The following is a 27,511-nucleotide window of genomic DNA, read 5'->3' as shown; positions in this document are numbered from 1 at the left end:
CGACAACTCGCCAGCAAAAAACATAAATCGTGCACGTTGTGCGAATGAATCCCTATTTTTTGGACTGATTTACATCATACATCTACTACACCGTCTTTTGTAGAAGAGCATCGGGCCGCTGCTCTCTGGAGGGGGGCAAATGCCGCTTTGAATATGCAGCACCAAGAAAACAACGAAGTACACGCGCAGCGGGAGAAAGAAGAACAGGTTCTCTTCCCCTGAGTGGGTATGAGCCATCATCCCAGGGAAACAAAACAAAACAAAAAACAATCAGTTTGCCAGTGTTCTGGTGCAATTAAAGTGAGTTCCCTGTATTTAACTGCTGCTGTTTATGCATTGTGACACTATGTAGTTTTTTTTTTCTAAACAGGTTCAAGAATTACCGTGTCTCCGCCACATATGTCCCGCCTGTCACATAGACCGGCTATATTTGATTCTCGCTCGAAGGTTTGCGTCTTTTTCTTTATTTCTGCTGCAGGCAAGATGAGAATTTTTCGCTGACAAACAACGACGCTGACACTCGAGCCGGCGCACGAATTGCTCCGGAAGCAGCTGTTCACCTCAATTACAATAAAATTTGCTATCCTAATAGAGAAAAGAAAGCAAGAAACAAGGACAAATCAACATTGACTAACGTTCAATTTAATAAGGCAACTGCATTACTACCGAACAGTAAAATAAAACTTCACGATTTGTTTGCAAAGAAGCACTTGGAAGGCAGTTTAAGAGAGATAAGATCCCTAAAAGTTATGCCGGTGGCATAACTATGACATTACGTTCTGGGACATTCCTGAAGACTTGATGTGAACTGACTTGGCTATACACAGAATTGTTCAGCAACAAACACGCACTCTTTTTTCAGCTTCTTAAAATCAGTTTGTGTGCTCCAAATCAAACAGGTCGTTTTCTCTGAAATGCGAATGCATAACACTCAATTAGTGTTTATTTTACAGCAACATAATTACCAATGACGATTCTAGATGACTTCGGCTCAATGTGCAAGATATAATCGCAACTTTATTTTGATAGAAATTTTGTGTTAGTAATAAAGAAGGCAGATGTCCATTTTTGTTACATAAACTCCGGCTGCAATTAAGATGCAAGTAGACTAAGCTTGAGGTAAATAAATCTTTATACGAATATGGGAGTATTTGCGCCATGCTTCATGTAATAAATTTTGCGCCTGACATGTATAGGCATAATTGTCTAGCTCCCTTTCAATAATGTTCACCAATCAAAAATGCATAAAAGTGCTAACAGCAACGAAACCGATTACTCAAAGCATGTGACTGAGAGCGTTTGGAATAGTATCCGTGCACGTTCACCCGTCGGGGGTCATATCCCGCTACTTTTAGAGCGGCGAAAGTCGCTTCTTATTCAAATAAAAGACATTTTGCTCTGAGCTGGCTCATCGTCACCATCAACGTTTATTTGACCCATAAGGACTCTTGTTAGCATTATCTAAGGGGGACAACATATTACTAAGTACAGAAAAAGCAGTGGGATTTTAACCCAGGTATCTGGCGCGCTGGCGCAGTATTCTACCAATGAGCCACGCTAGTGCTTTCAGCTCGCTCGCAAACTTATTTTTCGGAAGCTTGAGATCGGGAAAGGAATCACGTTAATATGAGTAATAAAATGCTTTATAACAGTAAAGAAACAACCAGGCATCACGTTATTACTGTGGTGAAAAACCACATCGGGCCTAATTCTTCATCATCGCCAACCACTTCATGAAAAATTGGCACAAAATATTTTGCAACTTCATTTCAGATCAGAAAAAAACTATGAAAGGCTGCTCTTCAAGCTCTTCCAGTCGGAGCGAAAGCTGGAACAGCGCCCTTTCAGAGTCTTTATTTAACACTCTTTGAATACCTGCTGCAAGCACCCTTGCATGGTAACCACTACGTCAATCATCATCATGCGGTGGGCAGGCACTCACTGAGTGATCTTTCGTCATACATCAAAAAGTGGGGTACCTGGTGCAACCTTGTAACGAGCTTTGTTTCAATTTTTGTGTGCTCTGGCTGACATAAACAATCAAAAATTTTGCCAGAAGATTTTAAATTACCACAATTCTCCAAAGTAGGAATGCACCAAAGATAATACGTGATCAAGACCGAGTTTTGTGAAGGGTTGGAGCATTCGACAACCCCCTCGTTGCGCATTTCCTTGTATGTTGTTTGTTTGATGCACCAAAATACTTTATAACTCATACTATCGCAAATAATTTCTTTGCATCGCGCCAGCGGAAGGCCAATTTGGAAAGGAGTTCCAGGTACCGCCACGGCTAAGCGTTAAATCGCTGGACTGGTACCCGGGGTATGCGAGTTAAAATTCCATTGTGTCCTTGTTGGTTTTTATTTACAAGGTGTTCCGTTATTTCGTGCGTTGGTGGTTACGAGTGGTGGCGGCGGTAGAAAGGCTACGGTGTGCACGTAAACTGTGCTGTGGTTTTATAACAGCTTTCGCTGTAAGGCAATTATTATTATTATTATCATTATTATTATTATATTCTTATTATTATTATTATTATTATTATTATTATTATTATTATTATTATTATTATTATTATTATTATTATTATTACTCAGTTCGAGTAAATAGAAAACATGAAGACAAGAAAACAGGAGGGAAGAAGCTGGCAACTGCCACCATAGGAGCACAATGCTTGCCTGCTCCTTCGGAAAAGGAAGGCATAAGGGAAATGTGACAACAAAGAAAGAGAGAGAAGACAAAAGTAAAAAAAAACACACACGCAAAAAATGAATAATCACATAAAATTTGTGTGTAAACGTGATGTCAAGTCCGTCTTCGTTAAGAAAGTTGAAAAGACTCTGTCAGCTTGGGCACGCCTAGAAGCACGTGTACCTTGGCACAAGCAAACATCATGGGTCGTGCATCTAACTGCAATCAGTGCATAGTTCTTTTTGAGTAGTGTTCGCTGCACAATGAGTTTATGGCACTCTAAAATAACGCGTTTTAGTGTCTCACAGGAGCCACACGACGAACATATCGGACTATCAGCACGTCTTTGACTGTATATACTTTCGCGCGCGGACACAAAACCGAATCCTAACTAGTATAGGAAGGGCTGTGGCACGATGACTCAATCCTCGACCATATATGTGAGGAGGAAACAATCCGCTTGCCCCACGCCGATCAGCATGCTGTATCAGAAGATGACGGTGAATCAGTAGACGAATGCTGTCAAAGCGACACAAAATTTCTCAGTAGTCACACTCGTTGCGGGCACAAGTTGAAGCGAGGCGATCGGCCTCTTCATTGCCAGGAATACCAACATGCGGAGGTATTTACTGGAAAATCAGGGACACCCCATGAATAATACGTCTTTTTGGAAATTTAACAATGCCGCATATAATTGGGCCAATAAAGAAGTACTTTGGCTGGATCATAGAACAGACGTAAAGAAGTTTGCTGATACAAGTGTAAAAATTGTGCGCACAAAATTTACACATACAAGAGCCCAAACACATTGACTGTTGTAGAGTTTTCACTGGCAGCCAAGTTTAGGTGAATATTAAAGTAGCTGTGTTTATGCGCACAAGTGACGCTCGGAGACGTTTACTCGCGGTAGGTTATTCAATTCTTTCATGGCGACAGGGAAAAATAAACTGTTGAATGCAATGGTCCTACTGAAAGGATGTCCGGAGCATTCAGGAAATAAATAGCCGCGGAGAGTATAGCAGGCGGGAGAGTGTGGAAGTCACACAAGTAAGGAAAAGACATTTTTATCACGCAAAATAAAGTCGCGAAAACTTATGCCTGTCAGCTAGATTCTGCAATTCAAAAGAATCCTTCATAAAAGTTATGCGTATTTTGTGACTGTAATTGGAGATGATAAGCCGGAAATTCGTATTCAGAACGGATTCCAACGCATTATTCAGATATGTTCGGTGAGGGCTCCCAATGAAAGATGCGTATTCGAGCTTCGTGCGAACGAAGGTTAAGTACGCAATTTTACCGATGTAACCAGGTTTTTCATTCATCAACGACCAAATGTGTAATGTTATCCAGCCATGTGAGTGAGTTATAATTAAGCACGCTAAGGCATCTGTACTTGTCGACCCATTACAAGTTCATTCAGTTTAAATTGTTGCCGTATTCAGTGTTCGACTGCTTTCGAGATACGCGCAAGATATTTCATTTGGAATCATTAGTCTGCATCAACCACACTAAACAATGCTTTTCATCTACAAATAGATCACTTTGTGGAATTTTGTGATCTTTTGTTTTAATTATGTGGTGGTAAAGAGAAGCTGTAAACCTTAAATAAATGAATGGATGGTGATACTCTTGATGGTTGATTGTTAACATCTGTAAGGAAGAGTAAGGGCCCACGAATGGAGCCCTGAGGGACACATGATATGACCGGAGCAGCAGTGGAGTGAAGGCAGGATCCCACTATTTTTTTTTTCGAGTGTATATTCATTTTATCAATTTGTATGGCGGTGGTATTCATGTCATCAAGTTGAGCGGTCGCAACAAGCGTAAACGTTATCGGTCTTGGTTGTTTGTTAGAAATATTACCAAGACAACCGGTGGTTCATAAACTAGCTTCATATTATGTTTTTCATGAATCTCACTTGTACATCCTACGCTACCACTGAACTGATTTCCTCTGTTGAGCTTTTGATGTACAAGTGCATGCTATTGTTAGGAGGTAGCGTCAGGACTCAGGTGCCAGGTGTGCGGCACCACATCTGGTACCTTTAAAACCACCATCTACCACATGTGCTTGTGCAGTGTTTTGAAGAGAAGTGATTCAAAACTCTATCTGATATCAACTTTTAATATCTACGACGAATAGTCCACATTCCCCTACATATGCACGAGTAAGGCAGCGCCATCTTTCATGTTTATTCCAATGGGCTGATCCCGTTCTCCCTTCATTGAATATTTAGCCTGTGTCTCAAAGGCCTGCCATTTTCGCCCACGCGCCTCTTTATCGAAGGAAGGGCGCAGAGAAATGCCTGTCAACAGAATCTACCGAAACGGCCCCACCATCTCTTTCCTGCATGTGCAGCTAAACCGCCCGTCGCTGCAAGTGCATGGTGTAATGACTTCCAAACGGACGCGTGTGCCTCGAAAGAATTCTGCTCCTTCATTACTTGATGCTCGACCAGTGAAGAACATGATCATCGGTGTCGTGAGTCTTGCGTATGCAGCGAGGACAGAGTGCCCGCGCAGTGAACTGCTTGCTTGCTTGTTCCTTTCTTTTGTGGCTCTCACCCACTAAGGGGGATTGGCCAAGAAGCCGGTGGTTAATGCAAGTAAATACCTATAGATTTTCTAGATTAGGGGAATATAAATACTGTGTTTTGACTGTGAAATTAATTTGGCGCAATGTTAAAAAAAAGAAAAAAGGAAAAAAAAGGTGGGGGAGAAATAATAGAATTTGTTAAGTATCTGTGGTGGAATCGTTATATGAAATTCTCCTGAAAGTTGAATCATTGCAGTGTATCAGCTAAATAGTAAGTGGTAGTAAGTGGCAGTGAACTGAGTCAGCTGCAACACCGGGCACCCTCGTCGTCTACGGAAGCTGGCGTGACAATCAGAAGCACCCCATTAGCATTTTACTGCATGCCAAACCAATACTTCTTTCTTTTTCATTTTGACACATCATTCTCAAAGGCTTGTTTCTATAAAAGACGGTTTGCTCACTTCTCGTATTTTTACGTTATATCAAGCTCTAGAGATCAATTAAGCTGGAGAAATGAAGGCTCAGGACCGCACCTTTCAAATCCTGAATTTCCAGAGGGCCCGCGTGAGGGCGCTCAGGTTTAACCTTACCTGACTTCTGTTTTAACCTGACAAAAAACGTATGGGTCGACACGGTATACAGTGCGGGTGGAGAGGAGGACGAAACTGCCCAACACTTGATATTGTTCTGTAAATGGCTTCACCCAATAGGTCGGGATGATGAAGCAGAGTTTTTCAAAGCACTGGGGTTTAGAGACAGGGATGACAAAATAGACTCTAAGCGGGAAGAATTAACTTGAAGGAGGTTATCTGATTGGAGGCTAAAGTTAGGGTACAAGAGAAAATTAAACCTTTCACTGCAAAGTACCAGTTCTCAACCTCACTAATCAAACCAAGAAAAGAAAATCCACTTTTTGGTTTACCAAGGATTGCGACTTGGTCGCGTTAGCCACCGCTCGATCTAAAGAGTACAGCCATATCAATCCATCCATCCATACAACCATCTCCGAATGGGCCTAGCCAGGTGACGCTTGGTACACTCGCTGTAGTGCGGAAGACAGAGAGAGACAGTATCTAGTCGAGGCTGCTAGAAGACGACTACGACGAAGAGCCGAGTTCCTGATACGATCTGCGAGCTGTAACCCACCAACATGCGGCTCCGACTCTGCGTGCGACGCACAGAAGTGAACAACGGTTTCTCGGTGATTTCTCACGGCACACCAGAACTCTCTTCACCTTTCTATTCAGGGTTCAATTTGTGCCCACATGTTTCGACGGTATTTGAATGGCGTAAGCTTCCCTTCCCAGGCAGCTCACTCCTGAAGAAAGCCAAGGGTCAGGCCAGAGGACGCCTGTGCCCGTTTTGTGTATTCGGCGGGTATCTGGCGGCAGGTGGGTTCGAACCCACGATCTCCTGCCGCTGAAGCGGACACTCTAACACAAAACCACGGCTGTGGTACAGTGCAGGGCTGCGTGAAATGTACTCGTACGTTCGCAACTACATACGTTCCTGCATTGCGTGTCAGTGACGGAAAGCTACTTTTCATGCCCCTGGCGAATAACAACCATTGCCGTGTCCTACTCAGCCGTTTTATGGGTACGGCAAAAACTTCTACGACCCATTACCTTGTACTCCTGCTGGAAATCGCTGGATTCTTTTGCCCGTTGGCCATCTCACCTGTTACGTTGAAACCTCCGCTTTTTTGCCGCTGCTGCTTGTGGTATTGCTGCGTAGATTTATCCTTCGCTATGGCGTGCCACATGAGATGCTTAGTGACCATGGGCATGCGTTTCTACCGCAAGTCGTCCAGCAGCTTTTCAGTGATTTCAATATTATTCATCGCACCACTACGAGATATCAGCTGCAGACAAACGGTTTTACGGAGCACTCTCAATACACGTTCAGTGACAATCTCTCTATGTACATATCTTCCGGCCATTCTAATTGGGACTCGGTGCTCCCTTTTGTGACATAACCGTGTAACACAGCCACGCGAACAACTACTGCTTTTCTCTTATTTTTACTGTATTAGTGAGAGCGCTCTTCTACACTTGACACAATACTTGTTTACAGCCCAGACGCTTCAATATACCGCCAAGCCTCCGAACTTGTTCAATGTGCCGAAAAGTGCCGCCAATTAGCACGTTCACTTACGCCTGTCGCACAATGTCTTCAAATAGAATGGCTTGACTGAGACAAACCTGCTCACAGCTTCCCCGTAGGCTCATTTGTATGGTTCTCGGTTCCATATCAGTCCCCCGGCATTTCCAAAATGTTTTCACCTAAGTACAATGTTCCCTACTGCATCGTTCAATGCACATCACCTGTCAACTACGTCGACGGTCTATTGACACCTGACGATGATAGACGATGCCGTGGTCGTGAGATAGTCTACATCAGCTGCTTAAAACTTTACTATGATCCCCTTGTGCTTGCTTCTCCGTGAGGCGCCAGGATTGCTCCTCTTCACTACCGAGACAAGTGCAGTGGGGAAAAGATCGAGAGAGACAGTATCTAGTCTAGCAGCTAGAAGACGACGACGGCGAAGAGCTGAGCCCGCGACAGTGACTGATGCCCCTGAAATCTGGCAGTTGGTTTTAGTCAATATACCCCCATATATGGCTTTATATTGTAGGCCTAACAAAGTTGTTTCGCTCACCCACTGACCACATGTTTCCCCCTCTTATCGTCCAGTTAAAGTTATACTTCATGGAGCCCTTTAGGATTTAAAAACGGAGCATTTTAAGCTGGTTGTTCTCCCATACTGAGCGAACAGTACACTGTCATTGGCTTAAACCGGAACGTACTTTTCTGCCCTGTTATTTGCGTGCAACTTCACTCCTACAAAACGTGTGCCCAATTGTCTCTAGTGGCATGCGACAGCTCTTGCGGGAACGAGTACAGAAAGAAATGCAGCAAGAAAATGAAACAGATCGATAATAAGAGTAATCTACAGACAATAAAAGGGAAGAAGAGATGGAGTGACTCAAGAAAGAACTTGCGGAACGCTTGAGCTTCCCTTTCCAGAGTAGGGGGCCATACCGCAATCGGGACTTGTGCGCATTGACTTCTTAACTGATAGCATTGCTGTTATTCTCGACAGATGTGTCCACCGTGCATGTCGTAAAATACCAATTGGATGTATGCGTCAAAATGACTGAGGAAAGTTATCCTAGAAGGTCCTTCTCTAATTAGAGCCATTAAAGGCCCACTACGTAGCGGATGTTTTCTTTGCGGTTCATTGGGGAACAAAATACGCATGCGTATGGTAACACGTGAACGTGCGCAGTTACATGCGTGAGCGCTTGTTAATGAGTGGGCCGTCAGTACATCCACCTCATGCGCAGTTCACATGCGTTGGCACCTGGTGCGAATCTACGCTTCTGCCATTCAAAGGATATGTTAAGGAGAATTTTTATACTACATATTTACACTGGTGGAAATGACACAACATTCGGCACATTTTTTGCTCTTCCCCAGTATTCTGCCAGTCTGGCTTGAGAAGAAACGGATTAGCGTCATTACATCTAATGATTTAGCATGCGCAGAGCAACTTATTTAATTTGCCATGGGCGATTTACTTTGTCATGGCTGATGTGGAGAACAAGCAAAGAAGTTATTACAACTGTTTAGGGCTCCAAGTGTCTAGTATTACAAAGATAGACGTTTAAGATTACGTGCTTGCCTTTGACTAGCCACATAAATATTACAATTTAAAGGTTCGGAATGAAGGTTAGCATGAATTACAGCGTCTATAATACAGTTTTTGAAGGCGTCCTTCAGCACTATGTTTTGAAGAGCAAACGTTGTCGTAGAACTGACTATAGTTCAGTATTCATAGGACGTGGAGAAATTAGCGTTTGTGGCACCCTCTTATTACAACGTATGCGCCAGATAGAAATAGAGGAGATTGTTTGAAAAGCGCTAGATTAGCTTCTGCGAGTAGCAGAAACCTGACCTCACTGCTAAGTGAGGTCAAGTTACAGCATAATTTACAGAAAAACAAAATTAGCAAGAGTTAGGATGCGTCTATCTTTTAGACTCTTGCTCAAAATTCATGAGTACACGTGAAAATATGTGAAAAATGACAAAACACATACACATAATAGTTACAGTATTTTTAATATGCATGTAAAAATGTATACGCACCGCCTGTTGGTGGCAATTTTGTTCCCATAATAAGGCATTCATTTTTAGCGTAAAGAAACTCAAATCTGAGGAGTGTTGCACCTGCATAAAAGCACACAAATTTGGCACAAATGTTGTTTACGCTAGGTTTCCTAACTGCAGGTATGCAGTCACCCACATTGTAATGTGAATATCTAGGATGCAGATCAGTAGACTAACAAGTTGATAGATAAAACAACCTGAAATAACAACAGATACTATGCTGCCTAAACATTCAATCTCTATACCATAATCATCAGGCTGATTAAGCGTGTTTGAACAAAATCCTTTACTGATTTTCATCTCATCACTTCATTATTGTGGTGCCATGAAAGCGCTCTAGTTCGCTCTGCCACGACTTGGTCACAAGTAGCTATGTGTCTCTAGTTCATGAGCCGAAGAAGTACGGTTACCGAGAAAAATACTGCCTTTGGTGATCACACCTCTTTCGTTGCGGTTACGATCCGCGAGAGAACACATTCGTCCAAGCCCTCAAGCCACTACATTGTTTGTTATTCTGAACGTGCCTAGTGTCTCCCACTGCATCAAGAAGGCTGCTGCGCTATTCGGGGTGATATATTTTTGGCCCCAACAAATTGAGAAGCATTTCTAAGAAAGTTGATTAGAAAATAACAAGCTTGCAATCTTTGTTTAAGGAGCACTCAACGAACTATGCTACAAGCAAGTGTTAAGGAATGTCTCAGGTGTGAGATTTCAAACTCGTGTGGCAGGTCATATATAAGGAAGATAAGTCATGGCCCGAAAGAGCCTCAGCGCAAGCACGACAACATCCGGAAGCCAATAAGTGACAGTGATTAGCTGTGCACAATTGGCTGTTATTAAAAATTTTAAAGAGCCTAGGGAAGTGCGCATATATAAATAACGGACTACAGGCATCTTGTCTGAAGCTTTTGCGATGCAGCATGTGTTATTGTGATATTAATACGGTCACAGCCGATGTGCTCACATGTTCTCGCCTCATGGCCGATGCGCTCACATGTTAGGAATCATCTAGGTACCTGCATACGACACACGGCACTCCGGCAATGACACAGTGGCAAAGTGGCGCACGTACTGACAAACCCCTGCTTGCGCGTGGCTCATACTGCCCGCTATCAATTCTGACGTCAGTTACTTGCGTTTATTGTACAGCATGTTTTCTTAGATGAACATGACAGTACAATAAGCAACAAAATTAATTAATTCCTTATTGTAGTAAATCCGCCCATATATTTCAGTGTGTGGCTGCAAGGAATAACTGTTTCAGTGTTTGGCGCCTCCCAGTAAGTTGTTAGCTATATTGTCTAAAATAGCTGTTTTGAAAATATTTATTCTCTATGGATATAAACAGGCGCTCTGAACATTTAATAATGGATTCAGTATACTTGCTGTGTCTTCTGCTGCAAAATGTAGTTTCTGAAAATAAATTGCGTGAAGTAAAAGGTTATTCGTGCCACGCACGCGAAACAACTGTTCGCCTATATCTGTTTGTGTAGGCTTGCGTGCAGAGAACCAGTGACATGCTATGACCGTCTCCGAATCTGTCTGACCCGGTGACGTTGACTTTGCTCGGGCCTATCGTAGTAGATTGTGGAGAAAAACTATTGGCTCATTTGGTCATTTTTTATGATAAGGTAGTTGATATGTGTTGTAAAGATAACCATTGTTTTCGCGACTAGCCCGTTTGAAGTTTGTAATTGGTCTTTTACCTGAATGTAATGTGTTGTTTTTTTTGTTTTCGTGCTGTGCCAACTCGGCTGAAAGGCGGAAAGTGCATATGAACAGCCTTGAGGGTGCAAATAACTAAATATTAATAGAAATAATAAAGCCAAAAAATAATAAACAAAGAAACAAACAAACCTTCTTCTCTGTTGCTTGGAAACAAAGTGATATGGTAAGAATTTTTGTATGATTCCCAAGCTTTCGCATATTGACCCATATATGCCCAGTTTTCTAGATATTGGATGCTTCTTTGCTGCACTGTAACATAGCTATACCTTTAGTTGATGACTAGCGCCTCCGACAGGACCTCGAGCAGGTCTCATTCTCAACGTGTACAAGCCTAGACATCGCTAGCTTTTCACGCTGCCTACGTGCAGAAATCGATAACGAAGTAATAATACGCCACTGTATAGAAAACAGTATTGTTACATTTGTCTCTAATGTCTTCATGTTCTGCCCACACAGCAGGTGAAGCAATAATCAGGAGAAAAAGAAGCTAGAGTCACGTATAAAACCATTACTAGTAGCTAAGCAAAATGCATATATGAAAGGTGTAGACAGGGCAGACGAGAACATCTTCAAGTGCCACTCGGCCATGGGTAGAGAAAGTGCTGCTTTTCCTTGTTTAGCTACCTTCTCAACACATCGGTGAACAATGCTCAGCAGTTGCATAAACTAGTATTGAAACCTTGGGCACCCACTTTTTGAGAGGCCCATTGCAAAGGCCTCCTTCAAGAAGTATGGGTCGAAGCCCTCACGCGCGAAAGGCTGCCAGCCGGCAAATCAATATGAAAATTGCTTCGAACACACCGACTACATAGTGCTCTATTAGAATAACGTGACAATGTGGGCCCATACGAAAAGACAATCAAGTGCGGTGAGAAGTGCATTGTTGTAGTGCACGCGAAATGCTTCATAGCTTCCTGTTGAGGGTAGAAGTGCACTTTCATGGAAATAGCATTTACGTGAACACTGTCAGAGGAATTTTGCTGCTGGCGTTGTCATTATTCACCGCATATATACACGTATCTATATATAGTAAAACACAAGAAAGACAAACAATTCAGGAAGAGACTCCGGCGTGCAGAATTGAACGTGGTATCTCTGAATTGTGAGTGCGTGGCGTTAGCCACTGAACCACGAAGAAGTACCTCCTTCAAAGTTCAAACGGAAAGCTATTTATATCTGAAACTTACTACCTTTGATGGATGTCTCGGGAGAAACTATTGTGTTTTCAGTAGAGCCAGCAAGATGGCGCAAAGAGCGCGCATCACATCATCGTCATGGCGAGGCGGCGCATGCTGTCATCTCCCACGAGTACTTTGCCCTGTGAAAAGGGGGCAGGGTGGATGCTCACTCGTGCGCTTGCCTATCTCACGATGAAGACATTTGTACGCCTTTGTTGGCATTGAGCTTTCACGGGCACTATTCTGATCAGGTTACCGGATGCGCAATGGTCACTGAAATTGTTGCACATTCTCCAATGCGCCACGGGTGCGCTTTTCAGACACAGTGAAGTAACAACTAAGACGTCAATTCGCGTTCATCTGTACTTGTGAGTACGTTTTGTGCGTCATTTGTGCGTAAAAATCTGGAGCACGTTTCGATCTACTTGTCATTGTGCGCATGACTTTTCATTTTATTGCTGTTGCGTTTATATATTCGGTTTTGCAGCAAAGATCTAACTCTTTTTTAAATATTTGTTTTGTCATTTTTTTGAGTTTGTGCAAACGTGGGTTCAACGCAAATTCTTTATAAAAATAAAAAAATAGATCACATCACTGCTATTGTTTTATCGACTCTTATTTTTCAATAACGCTAAATGACGTGGTTATTTTGGGTACTTTTACTGAGAGTTCTCGATCATTTCGAATTCACCCAATGGGAAGCTCGTCTATACTGCTTATAGATCATTTCACATCTCTCCATTATCGCATGAACACGATCTTTCGGTCTCACGAGCTTGCCTTTTCCCAGAGACACCACGAAGGCGACAAAAATGGTCCACGTTATCGTTCCTCGCGATTAATCAGTTATAGCGATGAAGCCAGCATGCAAGGATAACTAAACTCCTCATATTACTCTCAATGTCTCTAGGTGCTGATCTTACTGCTGAGACCACGCAAGCTGTTCACAATCGAAATAAAATAACAACGACGAAACAGACGCCATTCAAACCTTGTAAAACATAAATGTATATTAAGGTGCCGAGTAAATAAAGGCTGCCAACTCGAGCTTGAAATTTCATCAGTACTCCGTTATTTAGTTTGTGTGCCACGTGCCTTACCTTTCACTATAATGTCCATATGCTGCCCAATGAGCTCCTTTGTGAATTTAAGCGTCGCTGTCCTGCAAATTTTACAGTCAGTCAGATTTAGGGCATATTCCATGAAACGCTATCATAGTGCAAACTTAAGTCCCGTACCAATAAAGGTGACTGCGCGTTACATGTTGCCTGGTCTACGAATTTAGAAATGATATCCGCTTGCAAGAAAAAATGATGACGTCTACAATAAACAAGAATGCGGAAGACTGCAATCGTTCGTGCCATCTGCAAACCTGTATAGTGCGCGTGCATGGCCCTTTCCTCTGCCGAGTAGGAATCGGCTCGCCAAGCAGAACATTTTAATGTCTCCTGATTCTCTGCTCGGGTACATTCCTGATTCTCTGCTCGGGATTCTCTGCTCCTGATTCTCTGCTCGGGGATTCTCTGCTCGGGGATTCTCTGCTTTAAGTACAAATCATTGAAGGAGTAGCAAAAACTTCTCGCAAATAAGAACGGGCGCAGCTGTAAGAAATAACGCAAACGCTTATTATTGGACGCGATTCTTATGTCCCCCTTGTGAACTGTTTACTTCGGCTTACAGTGATTGGCTGGAGTAAAACTTGTTGGGCTAGCCAAGGCATTGTTGAAGAACATTAGACGACGCGAACCACTAACAAAATGTAGGCGGATGGTTCTCGCCTGATTGTTTTCTGGTGGTTCGCGTCATATAGTGTTCTTGTAAATTGCTACAGCTCGGTTGCCTACTTGACGTACATGTGAGGGTTGTGCATGATCCTTGCTTCGGTCTAGAACACTTCAACTCATTCATGCACATCTTCAGATAGAGAAATTTAGGTCAAATATCCTGTTAGTGCGCTTTTATTCTACTTCTTAGCTTTACACAGAAAATGTGCCGGTGGGTGTGGTGCCTCAACGTGGTCAAGAGCGCCATGAGGTCATGGCTCGCTGCACTTTCGATCAACTGAAGGAGCTTTGTTCCTTCAGTTCCGATCAACTGAAGGAGCTCAGGAATAGCTGCATGCTCGATGACAATTTCGCTTACAAATTTTCTCACCAGACACTTCTGCTTCAAATCCTGACTTTTACAATTTTCACCTTGCCTATTTTTTCTCTTTGGGAACCTAGTTGAGCGTAAGTCACCTGAATTTCTACAATACAGGCTTTTATTGGGTGTACCGTTATAACATAATTACACATAATGTCATGACTTACAGAAATTCTGATTGGGCGAGCGCCGCGCGATTTGTTGCAGTGCAAGACTATACTTACTTATTGGTCCAACTTCCGCCGTTAGTCTGAAAGTTTTTCAGAAAAGAAAACAATTCAGCACTGTTCGTCGATCAAACATCTTTCAGAAGTCAGCTACCGGATACTTCCTGAAAAAATACGTTGTTCAGGTCTTGTGTATTTCAAACATTACAGATTGGGCTTTGGTAATAGCACGATACGCGTGCGATATGTGCTCATATACTGTGCGATGTCAGTGCACAATAACAAAACACCAAATCGTAGATATTTCCAAAGCCACTGCTTATGACGAGTCTTGAATCTAGAATATTACTACGACTACTGAATTATTGTATAGTTATATAGCAGTTGTTTGTTCACGCACAACTTTTCCCAGTGACTTGATATATTTCAACAAAGTTAGTTATGCGGAGAAAAACTTGTATTCGTCAATACTCCTAAAGAAAAACTACGACAGATCGTTCTTTTGGTATAAAAGCATGGGAAGTGAACCCTTTCGTCAAACAAAAAATAAATGCGACGATAACACCGGCCTTACCAGCTTTACGTAAGTTAACTAGCAATAACTAGTATCGCTACGTGCAACCACGAGTGTAGGGCTGAACGACCTTGCTGTAGTATATTTGATAATTATGGTTGATATTTGTAAATGACTGTAGTAAATATCGAAGTAGGACGCTCGAATAACCACGTTAACTACTACACGGTTGTGCCAGTGAATGACTTATACGTCTTGAGAAACCGCTTTCTTACGTAGCGCATTTAGCTTGTTGAAACAGATAAATAATTTAAATTGGCACGTATTGAGCTGCTACTACAAAGAATACACATGTGTGCGTCATTTTGACGAATAGGCAAAGTAACGATTGCGCTACAGTTTATTTTAGTACGTTCTGAATGCAGTTGTATTAGTTTAGGATTCTGTACTCTATGACATATGCAATAATATTAGTAATAATAATTGGGATTTAAGGTCACAAAACTACTATATGCTTAAGAGAGATTCCGTAGTTGAGTGTTCCGGAAATTCGCCCACCTGAAAATCTTTAACGTGCACCAAAATATAAACAGACGGGCCTCAAGCATTTCTGCCTCCACGCCCCGCCGCGGTGGTCTATGGTTAGTAATCTTCTCGGGTGCTGACCCACCGGTCGTGGGATCGAATCCCGGCTGCTGCGGCTTCATTTCCAATGGAGGCTGAATTATTGTAGGCCCGTGTTCCCAGGTTTGGGTGCATGTTAAAGAATCATATGTAGTTAAAATTTCCAGAGCCCTCCACTACGGCGTCTCTCATAAACATATGGACGTTTTGGAACGATAAACCCCACATATCAATCAATCATTTTTCACCAAAAACGCGACCGCCGCGGTCGGGATTCGATCCCCTGAGCTGCGGGTAAGCAGCCGAGTGCCGTACTTATTAGACCAATGTGGCGGGTTCATACAACACATGCAGAAATTCTCCTGTACGACGTATATACATTTGTTCTTAAATTCCGGTGCCTCACCATGTTTGTCTAGCGGCTAAATTACTCGGCTGCTGAACCGCAGGTCGCAGGATTGAATCCCGGATACGGCGGCTGCTCTTTCGGTGAAGCTTGAAGGGCTGTCGTCACCGCCGGCAACGTCTTAATCACTTTTATGCCTCGCGTGGCTTGTCTGTAATTTTTTCCTTGTGCTGTAGCATAGAGTAGAAAGCCGAGAGTGTTGGCCGAAAGCCGATCATGCTGTCCGTATACAGAGAAGTTTCTTTCATGTAAATGTTGAGCAGCATCTGAACGACGTGCTTTGTAAACTTACCTTCACAAAACATCAGTGATATTGGTCTGAATTCCTGGAAAATTCGTTTTTTACGAGACGTGGGAATTAACATTACATTAGCAAATTTCTACTCTTGTGGCGTTGTCCGCTTTTCAAACTCTTAAGCATGCACATTGTGAGGTTATCCATTTAGATATCTGCTAATTTACCGAGTATTTTGTTCGTCACTCTGTCCGGCACTGCACCTAGTTTAGTCCTCATTTGATTAATCTCCGCTCTTACCTCTGCAAGCGAGACAGATGTAACTAATGCCGACTTTTGTCCCTTTACATAACTGGGAAGACTTTCGAATGCGGTGGGATCAATGTACCTGTTCCAAAATTTTATGTTCTTATGCTCTTACATGATCTGCTTAGGGACCTCTATGTTCCTTCTATTAGGCTCCTTCTTAGGGACGCCTAATTAGGGCGCCATCTTTTTACTTGCTGTTTGAACGCTGCCTCTGTGCTATCCGGATCTAAGTGGTAGTGAAGAAACCGCCACACCCCAATTGTTATATTTCTCTTACCTGACAGACATTTTCCACGTTTGTTTTCGTGAGTGAGATGGTGTGCGCTTCAATTTGCCTTTGTAAAGCCGCTATTTGTTTTAATATATTGTCACGGGGTCGTGACGTGGCCGAAGACAGGAGACTTCGTGTTGGGATTTAACTGCTTATTTGGGCGAACCTGTGCCCGGTAAAAGGAAAGTCCAATTACAGCAGCAGTCTCGCACAGATAGCAGTCTCGGACTGATAGCGGCGAACAGAGCGTCGGCCTTCGATCAACAACTACTGACAAGTGGCGAAGCGCGTCGGCATTTATACTCTTGCCATCGAATGTTCTAGCGTTATCGATGGCGGTGGCGTAGGTTCAAGAACAATTTGTACCGTTCGCACAGTGGGCGTGATCTTATCGAAATGATCTACTACAGTCCGGAACCTTCTGGAAAACTGCAGGCGCGGTTTGCGCTGAGAATCGTGTGGTGTTTTAGGACGATAACGAAAACTTGGGAAATGGAACGTGGCATTGCCCCGTCTCGAAAAAGGCATCGTCCCGATGCTTTACCTAAAGATGAAGGTACAATAATAATGCAAGAAAGTACAATAAATAAATTACGATGAAACAGTAATACAAAAAACACTGTATCAGTTTGTTAACGCGCATGAAACGGCTTAAGGCGCGCGACATGCACGACTTCAGGTCGCGATCGGCGTCGTTGAGAGTTCGTAATGCCGTCGGGGACAACCTCGTAATCAAGTGGGCCGAGACGTCGAACCACCCTGTACGGTCCGAAGTAGCGTCGCAGAAGCTTTTCACTTAGTCCACGTCGGCGTATCGGCGTCCACACCCAAAAACGTTCACCGGGCTGGTATTCCACGAAGCGTCGTCGAAGGTTGTAACGGTGGCTGTCTATCGTCTGTTGATTATTGATACGGAGACACGCAAGTTGTCGGGCTTCTTCGGCACGTTGAAGGTACTCGCTCACATCGAGGCTTTCTTCGTCGGTGACGTTGGGTAACTTGGCATCAAGCGTCGTTGCCGGGCTCCTTCCGTAGACCAATTTGTATGGAGATATCTGCGTCGTCTCCTGCACCGCCGTGTTGTATGCGAAGGTCACATACGGAAGAATGGGGTCCCATGTCTTGTGTTCGACATCGACGTACATTGACAGCATGTCGGCGATTGTCTTGTTAAGCCGCTCGGTGAGGCCGTTGGTCTGTGGGTGGTACGCTGTCGTCCGGCGGTGGTTTGTTTGGCTGTATGCCAAGATCGCTTGAGTTAAGTCGGCAGTGAATGCCGTTCCTCTGTCGGTGATAAGGACCTCCGGAGCGCCGTGACGTAGGACGATATTTTCGACGAAGAACTTAGCTACTTCGGATGCACTGCATTTTGGCAGGGCTTTTGTCTCGGCCTAGCGGGTGAGGTAGTCGGTAGCTACCACGATCCACTTGTTTCCGAAAGCCGACGTCGGGAACAGCCCTAGTAGGTCCATACCAATCTGCTGGAAAGGTCGACAAGGTGGATCAATTGGCTGCAGAAGTCCCGCTGGCCTTGTCGGCAGTGTCTTGCGTCGCTTACAGTCCCGGCATGTCCTCACATACCGAGTGACGTCGGTGGTAAGACGTGGCCAGTAGTACCTTTCTTGTATCCTCGCGAGCGTGCGAGAAACACCGAGGTGACCTGCCGTCTGATCGTCGTGTAGGGCCTGCAGGAGTTCTGGTCGCAGAGCTGAAGGCACCACAAGGAGGTACTAAGCTCGAAGCGGTGAAAAGATTTTCTTTTGTAGAAGACCGTTTCGTAGGAAGAACGACGCAAGTGCGCGCTTGAATACCTTCGGGACTTCGGCGGTCCAGCCTTCGAGGTATTCTATTAGGGCCTTAAGTTCCGGGTCGGCCCGCTGTCGTTCAGCGAAGTCGTCTGTAGTTATCGTTCCCAAGAAGTAGTCGTCATCCGGGTCGTCGGGTAGCAGTTGGTCGACAGGCGCACGAGAGAGACAGTCGGCGTCGAAGTGTTTTTGCCAGACTTGTAAATGACAGTAATGTCATATTCTTGAAGTCTCAGGCTCCATGCGAGGCGACCTGAAGGGTCCTTCAAAGTGGCTAGCCAACACAAGGCGTGGTGGTCGCTCACAACTTTAAAGGGCCTGCCGTAGAGGTAGGGGCGAAATTTCGACGTAGCTCAGATGATGACGAGGCACTCCTTTTCTGTTGTGGAATAATTTGCTTCTGCTTTGGATAGCGATCGGCTGGCGTAACCAATAACCCTTTCAAGTCCGTCAGCCCTCTGCACAAGAACGGCGCCAAGACCTACGCTGCTTGCATCAGTATGTATTTCTGTCTCGGCGAATTCGTCGAATTGGGCAAGTAACGGAGGCGTCTGGAGGCGATGTTTAAGCTTCTGGAAAGCGTGTTCCTGTGGCGTTTCCCACTTGAATTCCACGTCGGCCTTGGTAAGGTTAGTGAGAGGATCGGCAATGCGGGCGAAGTTTTTCACGAACCGCCTATAATAAGCGCATAGGCCCAGAAATCGGCGCACGGCCTTCTTGTCAGTGAGCAGCGGGAAGTTGGCGATGGCGGCTGTTTTTCGCGGATCGGGACAAACTCCAGACTTGCTGATAACGTGCCCCAGAAACAAGAGCTCCTAATACGCAAATCTGCACTTTACTGGCTTCAGTGTGAGTCCGGACGTCTTGATGGCTTGAAGTACAGCTTCAAGGCGCCGAAGATGCTCTTCGAAACTCGAGGAAAACACGACGACGTCGTCCAAGTACACAAGGCAAGTCTGCCACTTCAATCCTGCCAGTACTGTATCCTTAGCGCGTTGAAAAGTTGCAGGCGCTGAGCAAAGGCCGAAGGGCATCACCTTAAACTCGAAAAGGCCGTCCGGTGTTATAAATGCCGTCTTCTCTCGGTCTCTTTCGTCGACTTCGATTTGCCAATAGCCAGTCTTGAGGTTCATTGACGAAAAGTACTTGGCGTTATGGAGCCGATCAAGTGCGTCGTCTATTCGTGGGAGAGGATACACGTCCTTTCTTGTGATTTTGTTCAGGCGGCGATAATCGATGCAGAAACGTAGGGCTCCATCCTTTTTCTTCACTAACACCACGGGGGACGCCCATGGGCTCTTGGACCGCTGGATAATGTCATCCCGCAGCATTTCTTCAACTTGTCTCTTCATGGCCTCACGTTCTCGCGTCGAAACCCTGTACGGACTCTGACGGAGTGGTCTGGCATTTTCTTCGGTTATGATGCGATGTTTCGTGATTAGGGTCTCCAGAATTTTCGATGATGACGAAAAGCAATCTTCGTATTGCAGGAGCAGGGCCTTGGGCTGTGCTTGCTAATCGTTCGGAAGTCTGGGATTGACGTCGAAAGCTATGGGAGGGGCTTGGTTCCTCCGAGCAGGTTCCGCAGAATCGGCGAGGGCGAAAGCACTGGTGGCTTCGACAATTTCTTCGATGTAAGCGACCGTTGTTCCTTTGTTCACATGTTTGTACTCATTGCTGAAATTCGTGAGCATAACCGTTGCTTTGCCTGCCCACAGCTCTGCAATTCCTCTTGCGATGCAAATATTTCGGGTGACCAACAGATGCTGAATGCCTTCAGCCACGCCTTCCAAGTCAGGTGATTTAGGAGCGCCGACTGAAATAATGAAGCTTGAGCGAGGCGGCATGGTGACTTGTTCTTCCAGCACATTCAAGGCATGGTGTCCTGACGGCGTGTTCGGCGGTAGTGCTTCTTCTGTGGATAACGTTATCGACTTTGTTTTTAGGTTGATGACAGCACCATGGAGGCATAAGGAGTCCATGCCAAGGATGACATCTCTCGAGCAATGCAGTAGGACTACGAAGTCTGTAGGATAAATACGGCCGTTAATGGTGACTCTCACTGTGCAGATTCCTGCAGGCGTTACGGGATAACCTCCAGCTGTGCGGATTTCAGGGCCTTTCCAAGCTGTCCTAAATTTCTTTAACTTCGCGGCGAATGACCCACTGATGACAGAATAGTCAGCTGCAGTATCGACGATAGCAGTCACACTGTGGCCGTCGATAAGAACGTCGAGGTCGCTAGTTTGCCGTATCGCATTACAGTTAGGGCGTGGCGTCGGGTCACGGCTGCGTCGGCTTGTTCCACTGCTTCCATGTTGCGTCGTCAGGCCACCTTCGGTAAGTGAGCCTTCGCCGTCAGGGCTTTGCCTGGTTGGCGTTGTGTTCGGAAAGCTTCGTCGCGGCGTCGTCGTCGTCGTCGGATCTTCGTTAGTTCGTCGCACAGCAACCGCACCTCCACCGGTTGCTGCCCTTAGTTTCCCGGATACGGGCTAGGAGACCGGCCCCGCGTTGGGCCGGAGTACTGCCGGGGGTGCGGTGACATGCGGCGACTGGGCGACGGCGAACGGGAAGGACTTCGTGGTCTCCATTGAGTTTCTGTCAGGTAGTCCGCGATGTCACGTGGCCGTTCCCCTGGCTGCGGACGTGGTGCATCGACGGCGAAGCCACGCAGTCCCTTCTGTCGGTACTGGCAACGGCGGTAAGTGTGCCCGGCCTCGCCGCAGTGGTAGCACAGTGAGCGGTGGTCAGGGGTGCGCCAGACGTCGGTTTTCCTCGGCGCACTGCGCTGGCCCGCTGGCGAACGGTAGGTCGTCGGTGGGGGTGGTGGCGGCGGTGGTGTCTGGCGACCGAAGTGCGACGGGGCAGCGTTTCGGCGTGGACGGGGAGGAGCGTTGTGGCGCACTGCAGCGGCGTAGCTCATAGTTTCTGGCTCGGGCAGTGGTGTTTGGGGAATTCGAAGTGATTGCCGAAATTCTTTTCGCACAATGTCGGAGATCGAATCCACTTGAGGTTGCGCCGAAGGCAACAGTTTGTGCAGCTCTTCCCGCACGATCGCTCGGATCGTTTCACGCAGGTTGTCGGAGTCACTGGCTTGAGCAGCAGCGCATTCTGGAGTCAGGCGACGATTATACTGTCTGGTGCGCATGTCCAGGGTTTTTTCGATGGTGGTCGCTTCGGCTACAAATTCTTGGACGGTTTTCGGTGGGTTTCTCATCAGTCTCGCAAAGAGCTCCTGTTTGACCCCTCGCATGAGGAAACGAACTTTTGTCTCCTCAGGCATGTCTGGGTCAGCGTGAAGGAATAGTCGGGTCATTTCTTCTGTGAAAATGGCGACATTTTCATTTGGTAGCTGAACCCGGGTCTCTAATGAAGCAGCGGCTCTTTCTTTGCGAGCGACGCTCACGAACGTTTGCAGGAATGCGCCGCAGAAAACATCCCACGTTCGGAGCGTGGACTCCCGATTTTCGAGCCAGGTCCTTGCGGAGTCTTCCAAATAGAAGAACACACGACGCAGCTTTTCGTCATTGTCCCAGTGGTCGAGGGCGGCCACACGGTCGTATGTTTCTAGCCAGGACTCCGGGTCTTCGAACGATGACACATGGAAAATTGGTGGTTCCTTGGGTTGATGCATGACCATCGTGGGCTGGGACGCTGCGGTTGTCATTGTCACTGCAGTCGCGGTCACGACCTTGGTCTTCCGTGCCTTGTCTTGCAGAAGCCCGTACTCCGGTGGTAGCCCTTGCTGTCGGCGGCTTGTTCGCTGCTCCTGGTTGGCGTCGGTATCTTCTCCGCGATGTGGGCTGGGTTCACGGCTTGATGGGGGCGTCCGGTACATGAACGAAGCAGCACCTCCACCAGATGTCACGGGGTCGTGACGTGGCCGAAGACAGGAGACTTCGTGTTGGCTTTTAACTGTTTATTTGTGCGAACCTGTGCCCGGTAAAAGGAAAGTCCAATTACAGCAGCAGTCTCGCACAGATAGCAGTCTCGGACTGATAGCGGCGAACAGAGCGTCGGCCTTCGATCAACAACTACTGAGAAGTGGCGAAGCGCGTCGGCATTTATACTCTTGCCATCGAATGTTCTAGCGTTATCGCTGGCGGTGGCGTAGGTTTCAGAACAATCTGTACCGTTCGCACAGTGGGCGTGATCTTATCGAAATGATCTACTACAGTCCGGAACCTTCTGGAAAACTGCAGGCGCGGTTTGCGCTGAGAATCGTGTGGTGTTTTGGGACGATAACGAAAACTTGGGAAATGGAACGTGGCAATATTCTCACCCCATCTACTTTGCTCAAGTTGGCTCTCTAATGCTCTTATTCCAAAGATTTACAAAACGCCTGTCTACCACTTCGTTGTGTTCGTTTGTTTCCAAACCTTCAGGCGGCTTCTCTAAAGGAATTCTAACAAGTGAAACGCTTTTTCGTGTAATAAAAAAGTACCATTTCAAGATCCTGAAAATACTGCTTTTATTCAGACACAACATTTATAAAGTGAGAAACGAGCGTGAAAAAAATGCAAGTGGCGAAGCTAACATGAGATTACAGCGTAACAACCATGAAGTAAGCAATTTTAGGAGTCTGGCGGGGCCTACGTAGATTACAATCAATTAACAAGAACTACATTGTATTTTTGTTATTTACATAGACTAAACAAACGAAGTTATTAAAAATTTCATGACTACCATGCTATAAAATACTAAAAATACATTTTCAAACATCCTACGCCAAGCGCGGAGATTTCGGCGCAAAGTTTACACAAAAACTTCAACCTTAATAATACATTAAACCAATGACAGCAAAAGATATCGCATTTGAGTTCTTAAAGTGCAGTTTGTCAATCTGAATGAAGTGATTGTTCTTCTTTACTGTTTTTACCAGTACGTCAAGTGAATATTCGTGCACTTTAGCAGTTCTGCAGCGAGTGCTGCCGACTTGAGTATTTTCTTGCCCTTACGTCCTCTGCCGTACTTATATCTTCTGTTTGCCTTCTTCCAATTATAACTTCTTCAACTCATTTACGCCATAGAATACCTCTATTACGCCTAGGTGGCCTAAGCAACGTGATCCGCCTTTCTTGAAACAGTTATGTCTTAGGGAGAAGCAGAGAGAGACTGCCTCGAAGCCCAACTTTCAAAAGGCTTTTTTTCAGTGGGGTAATTTCTAGCTGCAAATAACCTCTCTGCCTTCTTTTTTTTGACCCTTCTCCTTCATTATAACCTTTTAAGACCCCACTATACTTAGACACAGATGAGTTGACCTATTTCAATGAACAACAAACAACGGTTTAGTATTCTGAAAGTACACAGCTCATCTTATGTAAGGTCATGGAGACATCGGCTTTGATAGCTATAATCGCGTAAGTAGACTACTGTTTTATTTAAAATGATAGTATACCTAAAATGATTAACAGACCATAGGGGTTAGTACTTACTTGATCCGCTTCTTCATAAAACAAATCAGCCTCGGCGACGTCAGTGCTACCCCACTTGAACGCAGCGTGCATGCATCGAAGAGGGCTTCCTAAATAAACATCTGACATGCCGACGAGATGGAGACGTTGATTTTTGGGAAGGAACTGTGTATAGGAAAATTTCGAGAGCTACTAAAGCATTCGCACATACAATATAAAATAAGAAAAAGCACAGTACTTGTACACGTCAAGTGAAACACCATTTACGTCAAACTGACAGAATCAGAGTCATCATTGGTCAACCAACGAACTCTAAACGTCCACTGTCCATTAAAGCCTTGACTGTATATGGCTGCCTCAATGATATTTCCTAAAATCACAATAATCACATTGATCTATTGTCATCTTTGCAGTGCCATGTCTTATTCCTTGGTGGTCTTGTCGCCAAGCATTGGTTCTTAGTAAGAAGTCATTTTCCGCAGTTTTATTAGCCGGTGACTTCCTACTTATATCTGCATTGTTTTTTAAACCATTTGCGAGAATCGCCGCCTCTCGCAGTGCATTTAGGCTAAAAATTGAAGCCAGAATTCAATGCTTGGCCGTATTAATTTGTCCAACTTGAAGTTTCAGCCAAAAGTGAAAAACAGAATAATGAATAAAAAATGTTGGGAACTTGACATGAGATACTAGCAACTCCTTATATGCTCTGCGCAGGCGTGTAACATCACGGGTCCATGATGGGTAGAGGGAAAAGATAAAATGAACGAAAAAAGGGCACATTTCAACACACAATCATGACGTTCTCGTCAAGCCTTTGTGACAGACCAATTGAACGCAGAAAGCAGTTTCCTTCCATAATGTTGAGTTGTGTCGGTAGCGAAGGATTGTTTAGTAACAAATGAAATCAAATTATTACTCAGGCACTGCAACATCCCTTGCAGTGTTGCTGCGGATGAAGCAGCCGAACAAGGAGAAAGAAGAACAAATATCGAGAGCGCACGCGAAACAAGGCGAAATAGAAAAACCACAATCGGTTCTCCCTTCGGCTTCTATGGAACCATACCAAGATGAAAATTCAGAGCGTGAAGACCTACTTTACATTTATTGTACTTGTATACTCTACGTCAACCTATGACGGAATAATATTCAGCAATAACAAATAATGATGACAAAAAGTTATAGAGATTGCTGTATATAGTCAATGTAAAGGAGATGTAAACAAAGAAAAGTGAGCGAAAATATATATTCTCACTGGCAGAGGCAGAACCTCCAATGTGCAAACTAAATCCTATGCGCAACTTCTTAACTATAGTGATGTTCTTCTTTCGTCCAGTTTACGGGATATATACGTGGGTTTATATGTTGTAGTGTGTGGTTGTGCAAACTGCGCTGTCAGGGATTACTAGCGTAGGTGTGCAACACTTTTTAAAGGTGGTTGTCTTTTTTGAGCTACCTAAACGCGAATAAATTGGTCTTTCTGTTGGTTTATGTGCACCGATTCAACCTGCCGGCGAAAGAGACATCCATTTTGACCTGGTGGCAGCATTCATACTTGCAAATATTGTCAATGAACACGCTATTAACACGCATACTTGAAGCAAAATGCCAATGCATAGGTGTTAGGCAGTGTGTTTTTTCTAGAAAAGGCATAGGTAGGCAATCATAAACACTGAAGTGTTTATTACGCTGCGTGGACAATGGAACGCTGTGAACAAAAAACAATTTTTCGTACACATAAAACGATATTCAGGGGCTTTAGCAAAAACGACTTGGTGCTGCCACCTACCAGTGGCTCTGCATATGAAAAAAACTTAAGTGATCCCTTATACAGGAATTGGTATAAAATGAAAGTGAACGCATTCGCGTGCATCTGGCAGGTCAATAATAAATGGTATTCCATCCACGCATTCAGTACGCTGAATGGAGCCATATACGAAACTTCATGACACAAGCCTCTTTCAACTCTATTAAAATTAAGTGATTCACAAGTTAAACTTCTCGAGTAACTTACAATAAAATGTGTGCACTTAGTGTTTCAAGTATGCACCAGGAAGGAAATATTGCTTTCACGTTCCACTCTGAAAGATGCAGCTTGAGGGTCCCCCAACTTACGTTTTAACAAACAAATCAAGATTTAAATTTAGATTTCTTTTGCACATTCGTTGAAGGCTAACTGTAGGTATTGACTTAGAAATGCTGTTGCACTTCCTCCGGCTAAGGTACCCCCTACGCAAAAACCCAATTTTCAGAAAATTTCAAAAGAAAAAGTCTAAAGTCTCCGAGATGCGCATATTGGCATGTGCACCTTGCTGCATAACACTCAATTTTTATATTCCCGCGCTTTAACAACCTAAGAGGATAGCTTTTACGAAACTCAGTGACGCTGGCCCATCAGTATAATAAAAACCTCTCACCCATTGCAGAAACACTGTATTAAAATATCGCAATATTGACAATATACAAGCTCTAAAAAGCGAGTGGTTGCGTATTATTTGCTTATTATTTAGATTATATACTTTCTTATTGTATCTCTACTTTGAGTCGTGGCTCCTGGTGGTTTTCTAGTGGCTAAGATAATTGGGCGCCTACCCACCGGTGGCGGGATTGAGTCGCGACTGTGGCAGCAGCAGCGCTTTCGATGGAGGTGAAAGTGCTGTAGCCACGGGTGCTCAGATTTGAGGGCATGGTAAAGAACCGCAGGTGGTCGGAATTTCCGGAGACCACCAGAACGGCGTCTCTCATAATCATATGGTGGTTGGGAGACAATAAACCCTACATATATTCCGTTTCACGTAATGCACAGTTTTTAACTAACGCAATGTATTTCATCTTATCTTTGGCGTCGCTACGTGAGTGACATCGTGTCAGGCTTGACTTTCAAGGAGCTTCTCTCTGCGCAACTTTTTATATGTCAACATGGGCAGCCAGTGCTACATAAATGCATAAATTATCTTATTTGGGGAAATTGAGGATAGAAGGTCACTGAAGGAAAGATTATGGGAGAACGAGAGGTTATTCGCACACACTAACGCACGCTGGCCAAGTGGCTACAAAGTCACATGTGGGATAGTTGGAAAGGTTTATGAGTATTGACGATTACAGGCGGAGGCACGAGGATCGCGGCAGGGGGAGGGCCCCCTAATAATGAGGTGCAAAGTGAGCGCTGCACATTGTTATAATAGAAAGAAGGATGCGCTCCAACTAGGGAGGGCGGCCACGAAGTTGCCTCATACATAAGCGTAATGGGGATGGTAGAGGAGGGGGGCGGGGCGACGAACTTTTGCCCTCTTCCCTGAAGGGATTCTTTAACACGCCTTGTCC

The 27,511-nt window shown here is 44.7% G+C and overlaps 1 protein-coding gene across 1 annotated transcript in view; it reads right to left on the bottom strand.

The window, feature by feature from the left end:
• Window positions 1–620: 620 nt before the first annotated feature.
• Window positions 621–27,511, bottom strand: part of LOC142767585 (uncharacterized) — an 82,213-nt gene continuing 55,322 nt past the window's right edge. Inside the window, exons 5-9 of the mRNA XM_075869550.1 lie at window positions 24,212–24,355; window positions 14,670–14,695; window positions 13,401–13,462; window positions 9,374–9,454; window positions 621–909 (exon numbers count right to left, since the gene is read on the bottom strand). Of these exons, the coding sequence (XP_075725665.1) occupies window positions 818–909; window positions 9,374–9,454; window positions 13,401–13,462; window positions 14,670–14,695; window positions 24,212–24,355 (405 nt within the window). The 3' untranslated portion in view covers window positions 621–817. The remainder of the gene's footprint in view (window positions 910–9,373; window positions 9,455–13,400; window positions 13,463–14,669; window positions 14,696–24,211; window positions 24,356–27,511) is intronic.

Source organism: Rhipicephalus microplus, chromosome 7, assembly GCF_043290135.1.
Source record: "Rhipicephalus microplus isolate Deutch F79 chromosome 7, USDA_Rmic, whole genome shotgun sequence".
NCBI classification, from domain to species: Eukaryota; Metazoa; Arthropoda; class Arachnida; order Ixodida; family Ixodidae; genus Rhipicephalus; species Rhipicephalus microplus.
This window is presented reverse-complemented; position numbering and strand designations above follow the sequence as displayed.